The sequence below is a fragment of the Corvus cornix genome, chromosome Z (assembly GCF_000738735.6).
Source record: "Corvus cornix cornix isolate S_Up_H32 chromosome Z, ASM73873v5, whole genome shotgun sequence".
In the NCBI taxonomy this organism is placed as follows: Eukaryota; Metazoa; Chordata; class Aves; order Passeriformes; family Corvidae; genus Corvus; species Corvus cornix.
This window is the reverse complement of record NC_046357.1, coordinates 41,080,537-41,094,564: the sequence shown is the minus strand read 5'-3', so window position 1 is coordinate 41,094,564 and position 14,028 is coordinate 41,080,537. Positions and strand designations below refer to the sequence as shown.

Sequence of the window (14,028 nt, the reverse complement as noted above, 5' to 3'; positions counted from 1 at the left end):
GAGGAACTTAAGAGAATTAATATGAACGTTTACAGACCGGAACTAAATTAGCTTGTGATCTCACTGAAAGAAAGGGCAAAGGAAGCAGCACCTCAAATTCTGTCCTTATCTCCCAGATAGGGCAGCTGTCTTAGGCTGATGGTCGGAATTTAGATTTCTGCATATCGGCAGATAGAGAACAACAAGAAAAGACCCTGAGTCTGCACAGACCCTGTGTTTACCTGATGTATCTAACAGAGAAATATCTCAGGAATTTAATACTCACTCTTTGGTAACAACTTGGCAGCAAATTCTAGTAAAAAAATGTAAGAGTTATTGCAACAATTTTCTTCAGGTTTTCACAGCATTCCTTTAAAAGCCTGCTACTAAATTTTGGGTTTGAACATTGCCACTTTAGATCACTGAATATTTCTGTTCGGTACTTCTATCAAAAGAAAGGAAAAGAATTTCAACTTTCTCACTGCTTCCTTAATCTTAGTCTGATGTCAAATTCACTTCACCTGTACATAGTAGTAAACTTGGGAAGAGTCATAAAACAAAATCTAGCTGCACACCACATAGGCAATTGCAACACAATTTCTGCACATGGGCTGACATATTTATTATGTCCATGTGAATCAACATAAATTCTTGATGAGCATACACTTGTAAAAACAATATATGAAAAAAATTAATGTTAATTTTATCTGTAAAAACAATACAAGATTATTTATGAGCTTAGTAGTTCCTAAAGAAATCACAATTCCATGATTTAGAATGTAAACAACTTAATTTAAAATTAATATACTACATTAAACTGTCAATGAAGACAGCATGCTGCACCTATTTCCATCACATACAATAAAATAATATTCTGATATGGTTACATAAATAAATTTGAAACAGGTCTGAAAAATGGAAGGAAGTTGCACTACCTTGGGCATTAAACTGAGTCTCTTGAAGAACAGAGATAATTTGCTCTCGTGGTGGAAGATCTGGAAACTTTTCTTCCAAGATTGACAGTACTTTCTCCTGCTGCTCTGTAATTCTGTCAGCTTCCAAAGACATGCACTTGAAGAGAATGCTTCCTGAAACATTGAAAGACAAAAAATCAGTGTCTCCTGTAAGTATCAAAGAGGTACTACAGAAACAAGAAGGTTTACTGTATTGCTTCCCAAGCCCCTTCCTTCTTGGAGGTTGTTTCCTCTGAGAGTTCACTGAATTCACACAGAAACATCCTCCTAACATGAAGGTCCTAAATCTGAACTAGGCGCCTCTTCGGTGCTTCTGCTACAGCTAACTGGCTGGTCCCAGGGCTGCCACGGTGTGCAGCATGCTTCTGTACACCCACCCAACACAGCTGTGCAGCACAGCCAGCAGCAGCCAACAGCACACCAGCCTATATTCCTCTCTCCAAGCACTAGACTAAGCGCTGGTGTGTTCTGAAACATAAATCCACATTGTCTGCCTTCCTTCTACAGACATGTCAGTGAACTCCTACAATGGACAAAAGGAAGAAATACTTTACTGTTAGGATGGTGTGCCACCAGAACAGGAGAAGATGTGGATGTCCCATCCATTGGAAGTGTTCAAGGCCCAGCTGGACCAGGCTCTGAGCAACCTGGAACTGTGAAAGGTATCCCTGTCCATGGCAGTGGTGCTGGAACTAAATGATCTTAAAGTCATTGGCCGTTGTGGTATAACTCACTCTGGCTAACTCTTGTCAATGGACGCATCAAAAAAACACCAATTAAGATAATCAAAATTTCAAAATTTAAGAGGGACGTAACCCAGTAAATAACTTTATAGTGATTGGAATCATCTTACAATGCAGAAGTGAGAGTGATGTCTTTTCAGACAACTATGTCCTGCACACAAAGTCACCCTTTCATTCCCTGGAGATTGGGATCCCGTTTATTAATATACCCAAAGATAGTGTTTGCTTCCAATCACCCACAGTAAAGTGAAGATAATAAAATCTTATACTTCAGCATTGAAATTATTTATTATTCTATTGTGCACAAGAATTTAAAACAAGTGTATGATTTCATTGCATCATGCTGGGTCAATGAGGAAATGAGTACAATAATGTAAGATAGTTACTGCAAAACAAAGTGTTTAGGCTTTAGCACAGAGCAAAAAAGAATAAACAAAAAACCTTGACACTGCCACCCTCAATCTCATCCGATGAGCTAGGATCCAAACATCTACGATATATTCATTTTTCTTTTCTCCTACAATGTCATCACATGAAATAACAAACAGCATTTCTTCAAATTTCACAAAGCACTTGCAACAAAAGAATTGTGCCATGCTAAGTAAATTATTAGTTATTAGACAAATCCAGTGTGGATTCAATAATAAATAATGCTTAATAAGCCAAAAGGTGCTCCCCATCAGACACTAATTTCTGGAATTAAACACAAATACATGAAGTTCTATTCTGTGTTTCTATTACAGATATTGTAACTGCCAATATTCTTTTCATTCACAGCAGTTTTTTATGTCAGTCTTTCAATCACTTTAACACAATGCTCCTGCTCTATTTGATAGTATTAAAAATATTCAATAAATATAGACTGCATGAAAATCATGTCTACTGATCCAGATTGACATTTCTAAATTTAGGTACACAAACCTGGCTCCATAACAAGCACATTTCAATTTCTACAGGTAAATAACTGATAAATAAAGCACCCAGGATATCTATACCCATTACCCATACCCCACTCAAGGCCTAGTTTTCAGTCTCTCTAACAGGAAGACAATTTCTCAATCAGCAGCTTCCATGATAATTCATCTAAAAATATCCCTTTGTTGTTCAACCCCATAGCAGATAACAGTGCTTGTGCTACATATATATTCTTGAGATATATGCTATACCTTGGGAACAGTGGTGACCAGAATGAATTAGACACCCCACAACACGCCTTCAGTCAGCAGAGAGCTGCATCTGGAAAAATGGCAGCTCAGGGACCAGGCTGCCGGAAATATTTTAGCAACAGCAATTGTCTGGTTTTTTTTCTTCCTCCAGAAACAGAAAGGGAAATTGTTCATGCATACACAAAGGAAATGGAGACTCCAGCAGAATGTGCTGGATCTACAGTGTGTGCTCAAATTCATCATACCTACTGGAGGGAGGCTGCAGCATATCCCATTAAGCCTTCCAGCAGCACTAGGATGAATTAGGCAGTCTGTCCATCTGCACAGAACCTCAGATACACACAATGTATGAAACTTTTACCACAGCTGTGTGTGCTTCAGGGAATGGAACATTTGAGTAAGACCAAGAAGAGAAAATCCTAATATAAACATACAGGAAAATGCAGAAGAACAAGAGTTGTGAGTTGTATATCCAACCAAGCTCACCAGTTTGGAAGTAAACATGACGTGAGCTTCACTCACCATAGGCAAGACACCTTAAAAAGGTTTTTAAAAGGCTGCTTTTGTCACTAGTCACAACAATACTGTAGTGCTTGCAATTGATAACTCTTCTACTAGGATGAAAGCCAGAAAAGGATCATTCTCAAATTACTAGGATGTTACTAGCAAGCCCTAAGATCAACATTTACTTGTCCTTTCATACTATGATCATTCTTCAATTCTGTCCTCATCAGCAGGACAGAAAGGCACACCTCATCTCTCCCAGGCATCCTCAGTATTCCTATGAGGGTTAAGATACCATGTAGTTTAGAAAAAGAGTTCACTTAAGGTAATTTTGCTTGACCAAAGATCATTAGTCCATTTAGTCATGTGTCGTCTCATAAATACCTGCTGTAAAAGCAATACATGGTCTCAGAAATCTCCTGCAGATTTTACTGAGTGCTGGTACAACTCCCCCAGGGTTTCTGAAAGCATAATGGTGGCTGCTCTGTCTGCTTACAAGCAGAGAAAAAAATATATAATACGCAATACAAGATTCAATATTATTTCTTGTGTACATCACACTTTACCACATTTTTTTTTTTTTCTGAAGAAGAGGTCACTGGAAAATCGGCTAAGGCTCTTAAAAAATGTGCATTTTATTCTTTTTTTGCAAAGCAGTTTGGAAGTGAAGCATTAGTTTTGCCAAAAGCAATTGCTGTGCATTAATATTAAACATGATCTAATGAAGGCAGAAGTCGTTTTGGGAAAACATTAAGAACAGCACAAGCATCTCCTGAATTTTAAGTTTATGGCTGAGAGAAAGTACACTGAAAATACAGGCATTTCTCCTGTCAAGGTTTTGTTCCATAACCTGGATAAATAAAGGGCAGGGAAAAGGGGGAAAACCAACAGTCCCTCATGGAAAGTATACTTCAACACTCCTCACACACACACCCCCCACAACCCTCAAAAAACCACAAACCAAAATTGTAAACATATCCAAGTAAGCAATCTTTATTATAATTAACAGGAAATTTGATGAAGCTGCGATAAAATGTAATTAGGGAGAAGAGGAGCATGACCTCCAAAAAAACTGCTTCCATATATTTTAAAAAGTGTCAGTCCAAGTAAGTGCAGTGTTTGGTGCAGGTCAAAATGATCCTTTCTTCCTAGCATATATATTAAGGATGCATCAGTGCAGGAACATGTGAATCATCTGACCAATGCACAAGACAGAACAAAAAAATCCTGGCGTAATTCCCAAAGTCCTTAAAAGGGCATTTCTTAACATTTGTCTGGGTGGCTAGAATAACAAACTAATCTTCTCTACTGAAAGTCAGACTGCCCCAACAGACCATGAAAAGTCCTCAACTATGCAGCTCATCACTAGCAAAAGCAGATTCACATTAAAAAAACTGCTGATGCTCTTGCTGGAAATCTGTCTATATTTACATGTTGCAGTTTGCACCTTGTGGCATCCTTCAAGGCCTTATACAAATAAACATAAGGAGGCATTTTTGAGAGTGCATTGACCCAAGATACCTGACAGTGAGTACTTGGAATAACATCCTTGCCAGCTGGCTGCAACAGAGAATGTAATGATTCAGCAGTTTAATGGATCTGGAGTTTGGCAACAGTCCCCTTATAAACATCTCTTGGGAAATAAAATAATACAGGCCCAGGACTCTGGCAGGTTCTATAACTGTTTGCTTCTGGCACAAATCCAGGGACAGCACAAGCTCTAACTTCAGGCAAATATGGCTGTACAACACTGACTCTCCAAGCAGGCTCTAATCAAAAGCCCAAGGGTAGAATTAGCTTATATCACGTCTGGTAAGGAGACAAAGATACCAGAAAAGCATTCACCTAAAAAAAAAAAAATCTTTAAATATAAAAATGCCTAAATCAATAATGCTCAGTTTCACAAGAAACATCTTTTCTCTTGACTTTTTTTTTTAAACATAGACAAGCGGGTAAAGTTTGCTCAAAGTTGAAATGTGGCAGGTTATAAATGTCTGCCTTTTTATTAAGATTTTAAAATTGCTAACAGATTCTAAGAAAAAAAGAAGTTTCAAAAACAGACAAAAAATGAAACTGTCCAGGTCACTACATGATAATTACTCAAACACAAGATTTTATATTATCTTACAAGTCTCGTATCAAAATACTCACTGGAATGCCAGAAAATGAAAGAGGCCTTCCCAGCTCTGAGACTCAGACAACAGCCTCTCTCACCATTTTTATGCAAATAAAATCCTAATTCTTAACACTCGTGACTTCTACTTTGTCCTTCTGTCCTGAACTTCACCTGAAATTCAGACATACTAATCATATACAGATTTACATTGGAAGTAACGTAACAAAATGTGAAAAACACAGGAGTGCCTTTTCGCAGCTTCTGTGCCTGTGAAGTGCCCCTAGAGAGAGGCAACAACCTGCGAGCCTCCACATTCATCAGTTGTGAGAATAAAACAGCCACCGCTCCTTCCAGACCATGATACATGGTCCCTTTGTTTCCGGTGCTATGGTAAGATGAATTTAAGAAGCTATACCTCATGATAAAAGACCACAATATATGCAAAGAAACCCAAAAGCTAGATCTGGCAGGCTGTATTTAATCTTTTATTTTCAGACTGTTGTAGTTTGATCTGTCATTTACATACATCACTATCTATGACCTCTAATTTTTTTTTTTTAATTAATCTCATCAAAACCAGTGATGGGTTCACTGACTTTTCTAAATTTCTGATGAAAGATTCGTAGGTACCAGTAACTTTTTCTGTTTTAAGAGATCAAGAGGACTTGCTGCATTGCTGCACCTTTTATCCATATGAGCTGCATTTCGGGGAGTAGCAAAGCATCAAGTCTCAGGTGCAGCTGTGTTTTGTTCCCTAGGCTTTGCCAGTTGCTTCTCAAACCATGCAAAAGAAGGTATGCAGGGACTTTTTATCCACTATGCACTACCGAACATAATAATCAAAATGTAATTACTCATTGATAAAAAAAAAATTAAAATTAGCTACTATATTCCCGAAAACTGGAAGTGCTATCTCGAATGCAAACACTAATAAAAGCACTTTATTTTAATTTGGATGCAGATTAGAGGCACAAAACATGCTGACACATCCACATACAGTACTTGAACATGTTCTTGAACATTATTCAGACCTCTCCCTCCTGACTCTCGGCCAACAAACAAGTATCCTGATACTCCCCAAAAATCTTTTTTTTGTATTGTATCCAAAACCAATTACTATGCTTGGTCATTTGCTTAGATTCCTGGAAAGATACTCAACCGAAATTTGGAGCTTACAAAAACATTTCATGTAGATGCTAAAAGAGCTGGCAGATTTATTTTCCCATTTTTACAGCCGCTTGTGAAAGTTTCCTTTCTCACACAAGCTAGCTGAAAACAGTGTAGAGGGTTTTGTAAACCAAGACTTTATCTCACAAGTGCAAACTTGTTATGCACAGCCTTGTTTGCCACACTGGGAAAAATATTTTGAAATGGGTGTCATAGCATTCAGCCAATCACTTTGGGAGGTGGATGGTCAAGAACCCAATAATGTTATAAATCTCTTGTGAACAAGGCTATATAAATGAGCATGTAATTAATTAAATGATTCCATCCCATTCTATCCTGGACTCAAATTCTGCGTCGTTCATCTTGCCGTCCCTGCAGACAACAGCAAGTTTCATAGCAGGTTAACTAAAGCTTGTTAGCATGGAAAGATACCATAAGGGCAAGCCAAATGCTGTGTTACTGTTAATGCTTATTCTGTGGAATATTTTAGAAAAAAGTAACTTTTGTGATTTCTTATAACATGTTTATTAGTTATCACAGTGATGAGTACAATGATAAGCCAAGATTCTAGTTGCTTCTGAAGTCTAAATGTAGACAAGTTTTCATAATCCTCATTAAACATACCCACATTAATTTCTTAAAAGGACATTTAACAGTTTCACATAATTAAAACTGAAAACCAATAAAATTCATTGAACATTATTAAAATTCGGAAGTAACTTAAAAGTAGAGACTGTTCTTTTCAACACCAGTTTTATTTCCAATTGGAAAGTTCTGCTGCAGCAAATAAACCAAGAAAATGAATACAAACGATGAACTTCCAAGACAGAGAAGAAGATACTTCTGATTGTTGAAGCCCACCCCCTCTTTGTACTCTGCTGGGCTTACAACACAAAAGAAAAGGAGAGCATAACGAAGATTTGGTAACACTGTTTTTAAACAGCAGAAGTTTTGCATCACGCCATTAAAACATGGTTCTATAAAAAAGTACCACCATTGGGAGGGAGAAGCTTTAACTTGTAAATATTAGATTCCAATCCATATTGTTGTCCACAATGCCCCTGGAATCAACGAACTGCACAGCTTTTCCAGCTACCCAGCTGGTATGTCGACAGCTTCATTTAATATTCTTGTCTAGTGATACAGCAAAGACCTCTCATGCCTATTTTTAAATGCACATTTTTAATATTCAATATAATGTTACTCTTTAACAAACTCTTTACTCCCTGCTTCTTTTATGAAGCTTCCTGTGGTCTTTAAAGGGATTGTTAACCAAAGAATGGATCACACTCTTTCTGCATGAGCAAATTCAGAAACACTCCATTAAACCTTTCAGTATTTAATATAAAGAGTAATCTCTCACCTCTGAGGAGATAAGCCAGTTGCTGAGTGATTAACTCTGGCGCCTTTTGAAGAATCTCTTTTACGACTAAAGAGGAAGAACACGCTTGTAACTCCAGGCTCCTGTCACATTGCTCATCTGGATTGATGACTTTGACAACAGCTGATTCCAAACTTTTATCCTCACTATCAAGTAAAAGTTATACATATATTTATCTTTATAGCTGCTTAGACAGCCCAGCAAAAAGTGCAACATTTTTTAAAAAATTCTGGACTACAACAGCATTGTTATAGCTACCTGAAGCCTGCTATAAAGCCAAAGGACATCACAGAGGTCCTAGGCCTGTGATTTTTTAAATTAAGTGCTCAGAGTTCTTTTACTGCTTGATATATCACCAAGTACGACATCTTCCTCATCAAAAATCTATAAAAAACTAATAATTTGAAAAAAATATTTCTACATGTGCTGAAAATAGCCCTCTTTATATAGAGGAGATTTAGGATTTTCCCAACTGAATATTCTGAAACATTACAAAAAAAATTTTTTCTTGCATTTAGATACTTTATGTTTCTGTTTGCAATAGCAGTGACCAAGCCAAACTAATTTTAATAATGAAATACCTACTGTAATTCTTTAGAAGGAAGAAACACAGGAAGTGAGAGTAATAAACAAAAAGCAGATCTTACAGATAATTTTTACTGAGGAGTGAATGATGCACTGAGCTGACAGCAGTTAACACATCAACAGCTATGAGATTCACACATATCTCTCTTCAGATTTTCCCTGCTTTTAGTCTAATCCATAAACTTCTCAGAGTACAATGGGGCCATAGGATGCTACTTGTCTTAAATGAAGTTCTAAGGAGAGCAGGAAGCAAACAGCATCCTCCACTCTGGGCAAGACAGGTAGACCATTACAAAGAGGCTCTCCATAAAAGATTCACAAGGGTCTTGTAAACAGTCCCTCCTAAAAATGGGCATATGGACTGTGGTCTTACAGAGAGCAACTCTGAGCCTTCTGAAAGGCTGTAGTTGGTAAGGACCACAATAATCCATCAGCCATCTTATCAGCACATATGCAAGTGTCTGGGCACCTGCAAATCAATATAAGACTTTTAAAGGAAAGCTAAGAAGCAGGAAAAAAACTCTGATCTCTTATCTACTGGCCACAGGAAACTTCCAGACTATTTGACTCAATTAAATTACCTAATCTGTGTGAAAATACAAGGTTCTTAAAAGTGGAAGTTCCATTAAAAGTGATGCAAAGATGACTGTTCACCCTGTTACATTTACTGAACATAATGCAAGATAAAATATATCTTAGCTTCTTTGTTTTAGGTCTGTGTTAACATAGCAATATGAATATTAATACAGAAAAACCATAATTTTTGGAACAGCTCAGACTCACTCAATAAGCCATCTTACTGTACAAAAAACGCAATACCTTGTCAGCATGTTGCTGTTTACAAGTGTTAAAGACAATTTCCCTTCAGCATTCAGCTGATGCAAATTGATTTCATCTCGGAAGATATGGAATGACTCTGGGATATTCAGCTCTTCCAAAATAAATCTTGTCTCAGTGAAGTAGCTGAAGTCTCTTCTTGGTATGTTCAACACAGGTAAGCAAAGAACATCAGGAGGACTGACCTGTAACATAGGTGTGCATCTGTCAGAATTGCATAAAATCGGCCCTGTTTTTCATCAGGAAGGTATTTCAGCAGAGTGAGCAGTTAGAAACAGCCTGGATTTTGTGTTTGGGGTTTTCTCCCCTTAACTAAAAAAAATTTAAATTGTGCTTTTTTTTTTGTTCATCTGTCTCTGTTTGCCTCCTACAGAGTACCTGGGAAACCAGAAGAGAAAAAGGATTAAGGAATGAAGCACAGGAGTAATTTTTTCCTGCTATTCAATAAGCCATCTAATAACCACTCATTCATTTTTGTATGGAAAGAAATGTAGATTATTTATCTTCTAAATACTCAACTCTGATAATAACAAAATCATTGTCCAGAAAAAATGTTTTTAGAGTAATTGATTTAACAATAAGATGTCTGTAACAACCTGGAACAAGTGAATTAAGACCACTCTTTCCAATTTTACCATTACCTTTTCTAGGAAGTAGGCATAGGCCAGGGTAGAAATAAGTGAATCCAAATCACAGGGTTTATTCCCAAGAACAACATGGACTTTTTCCAGGCATTTGCTCCTGTTCTGTAACACATGAGAAGACAATTGCCATGAGTGGAAATTATGAGAAAAAGTCAAATCACCACGACATTTCAAGAGACAAGGTAAGTATCAGGCTTTGTTCTCAGTCGTAGCATTTTTCACCACTGGCTGAAGGAATGGACATCCTGTGGGATCAAACATGCCTTGGCTTCATAGCCCCCAAGAAAGCCAAAAACTAAATTTCACGAGAGACAGTAGTTTAGATTCCAATGAGGTCTGAACCGGACAGAAGCCCTTTTCACAGCAAAGTAACAGATAAGCAGCAGCTTCATGTACATGTGGAAAAAACTTTTCAAAACACCTCACAAATCCATTTAGAAAAACAGTCCAAAATACACAAAGCAAAATACACAGCAAATAATATGCAGCAAATTTTCATTTTAGTTTTACAATTTTTTCTTTACTCAGCTGAAATCCGTAAATAGACAAAGTAACTGCCTTTCACCCTGAATCTTCAGAAGCTGAACACAGATGAAGTACTATGAGCTTTGAATTTTTCTCACTTAATAAAATTTGGAGCCTTCCAAGCAAGAGGAAAAGACAAGGCAAACCTACTGTGTGAAAGCAATGTATTGAAGGGAAGGGTCTACCTTCTTCGTAACTGCACACACAGAATATAAGATGAAGTTTTTTCTTGTGCACATCATTGCTGCCAAGCTAGCTGCACAGAAACATTACAGTTTCTTTTCTTTGAATGCTTCTTAATTGTTGGAACATATGTGACTGATGCTAAGAGACGTTTCATAAACAAATACATACAAGTAAACATTTTTGTTGTTGGAGTGTACAGGCTGATGTACTTCTTGCTATTTTTAATTGGAATTCTGGATATCAAATCTTAGTCTTTCAACAGAAGCATATAATTATTACATTACCCTTAATAATGATAAATGTGCAATTTTTTTTAAGGTAATCTTTTTTCTCTATGTCCAGTCTTAGTTCTACCTGGATATAAGGAATAAACTTAGGTTCTCTTTCCCGTAATGGAACACAGCCATCAAAATACGTTTGGGTAACAAATCCAGGACACATTCTCCATTCCCCATATATCAGGAAAGACAGACAGCTTTCTGAACAATACAATGACTGGAACACATATGTTCATTTATGCTCTAAGTCTTCATGAGCAACAAACTGCCTCCATGTACCTCTTTTCAATATGATTTCTGTAATATGTTCTTCTGCAGCATGCATTTCTGATTGATTTGACACCATAAAGAATGAAAATAAAGCTCATGAGCTCATCCTTCTTTTAGTACCCACTCTGTAAATAATTTCTTCATAGTATCTAATCTAAACCTGCCCTTTTCCAGTTTAAGGCCACTCCCCCTTGTCCTATCACTACATGTCCTCATCAAAAGTCCCTTTCCAGGTTTCTTGTAGGGCCCCTTTAGGTAGTAGAATGCCGCTCTAAGGTCTTCCTGCAGCCTTCTCCAGGCTGAACATTCCCAGCTCTCTGAGCCTGTCTTTGTAAGAGCTGCTCCAGCCCTGTGATCGACTTAATGGATCTCCTCCGGACTCCAACAGGTCCATGTCCTTCTTATTTTGAGGACCCTGGAGCTGGATGCAGTGTTCCAGGTGGGGTCTCACCAGAGCAGAGCAGAGGGGCAGAATCCCCTCCCTGGCCCTGCTGCCCACGCTGCTTTGGATGCAGCCCAGGACACAATTGGCTTTCTGGGCTGTGAGCACACATTGCCAAGTCATACTGAGCTTTTTTCCACAAACACCCACAAGTCTTTCTCCTCAGGGCTGCTCTCAGCCCCTCTCCACCCAGCCTGTGTTTGTGCTCGGCATTGCCCTGTCCCAGGTCCAGCACCTTGCACTTGTTCTTGTGGTTCATGAGGTTTGCCCAGGCCCATCTCTCAAGCCTGTCAAGGTCCCTCTGTGACAGAGACGGTGATAAGCAATACTTTTCCCCCCACCTTTCCTGCTTTTCACTGAGCAGAATTTTTTTCTCTTCTCCTTCCCCTCTTGCAGATCCAAGATACATGATTTCACCAATATTTCATTTCGCGGGGTGTAGCAGAATGAATGGCTTTTTACCATCTAACTGTTATTTAGTAAAAATAACCCTCCAAATACTCTCCATATATACTGTCCATAAATGCAACCCTGAAGTACGCCATCCAAGCATACTGCTTATCTTACAGGACTGCTTCCTCTTTCACCATCTCAGATAGAATTCTGCTTGGTCTGCTGCATGCTAATCAGCTATCTTCAGGAGAAGCAGGCACAGGGAAGTAAGAGGGAAGTAAGGTTTCCTCTCACAGGTGTTTCCAAGCAAAAATCCAGGCAGAGAAGCCCACAATCCAGAAGACAAAGATGCATAAGCCCAGTAAGGCTTAAGCTACAATAGCACTAAAATGTGATTACCTCCTGCAGTTATCACAGCTAAACCTGAGTGGAAACATGAACTGTCAGTATCTCTAAGAATTAAAAAATTTAGGAGGTTAATGATGAAGCTAGAACTCTTAAATTAAACTACATAGGAAACCAGTGATTTCTCTTCATGCTGATGAGTTTTTGTTTGGCTAGATTCAAGGTAAACTGTAAAATGCACAAACACTGGATGCCTGGGATAAAATGAATTAAAGAAATTATGTGTCATTTTCAGATGGCATCACTCAGGATAACTCAATTTAGATCAGACCTGCATAGATTAACATTCACTTACTGTGCTCAGGAAAGACATTTATAAACATTAGGCTACTTCTGCAATCTACTAAGAGATCTGAGTCTCAGATATTTACTACGAAGAAACACTCATATCTGTTCGGTTTTGTTATCTATTAACACACAAAAGCATTAGTATGACAACTGCACCTTTACGCAACTGCAGTAAAAATATCATTTATTGGTTGCTACCTGCATCAAACAGCTGATACATTCAAACATACTCCAATACTGGCAATCAGGTTTGTAAAAATTTTGCCTAGGACAAGTAACTACAGTGATTGATCAAACTACAATATTCCAGTCAAAAATTACATTATCTCTACTTTTTTTTTTCCTCTGTTAATGGAGAAGATGAAGTGATCTTGCAAGATAAGAAATACTGAAGACTCATCCTAGTATAAACAGGAATGCCTACAAAATGCTCACTGTATCAAGGCAAAAAAACTTTTCCCGTTCCTTCATACACGTTCACCCCACACAAACACAGAGCACAAATGCACACCCAGTAGCCACACACAGCCTTGCTTTCTGAGCCACTGCTTCCTTTTTGCCTCAAATATCACTAGTTCTGTCCTTAAACTGTAATGAAATCACTGTATTTTACTGCACGGAATGGGACAGCACTTGTCAAGCACAGCAATTCTTTGAAGAAGCAACATGGCTCAACAGAAGCATATTAAAAAGGAAGAAGCTAAGGAATCACATAGCAATATACAGTGTCAGATACAACACTGAAAGCTTTTCCAACCTTGTGGCTGAAGCACCAGCCAGGGGGTACAAGCTTCACAGACACAGCTTCCCCAAGGTGCACAGGAGAAAATCCTAACTATTCCAAATAAAGGCCAAGATAATAAAAAATCTGTCATTCCATATTTAAAGTCATCAAATCACATGAGAGAGGATTTTTGTACCTACTTAGTAGGTGTGGAATTCTACCTCCAAACCAGAGGTAGAATTGAGTAGTCATTTTGGAGTGCAACTTGCATCTGCCTTATAGTATCAGACAGTATTATGCTTCCAGTGGCCTGAGGGCTTGTAACATGATTATACATCTCTGTTGTCAAAGAAATGGCTTTAAGCCAAAGCAAAGTCAATTTGATATTTCATGCAAAGTTCAAGTTACTTAAATACTTAGT

The 14,028-nt window shown here is 38.0% G+C and overlaps 1 protein-coding gene across 12 annotated transcripts in view; it reads right to left on the bottom strand.

The window, feature by feature from the left end:
* Window positions 1-14,028, bottom strand: part of PRUNE2 (prune homolog 2 with BCH domain) — a 137,598-nt gene that overhangs the window by 100,585 nt on the left and 22,985 nt on the right. For all 12 annotated transcript variants that reach the window (XR_005603800.1, XM_039566743.1, XM_039566741.1 and 9 more), the window contains exons 2-5: window positions 10,094-10,198; window positions 9,435-9,637; window positions 8,013-8,176; window positions 915-1,067 (exon numbers count right to left, since the gene is read on the bottom strand). Coding sequence is in view for 11 of the 12 variants with exons in the window: in XM_039566743.1 (XP_039422677.1) it covers window positions 915-1,067; window positions 8,013-8,176; window positions 9,435-9,637; window positions 10,094-10,198 (625 nt within the window). In the remaining variant the exon portion in view is untranslated. The remainder of the gene's footprint in view (window positions 1-914; window positions 1,068-8,012; window positions 8,177-9,434; window positions 9,638-10,093; window positions 10,199-14,028) is intronic.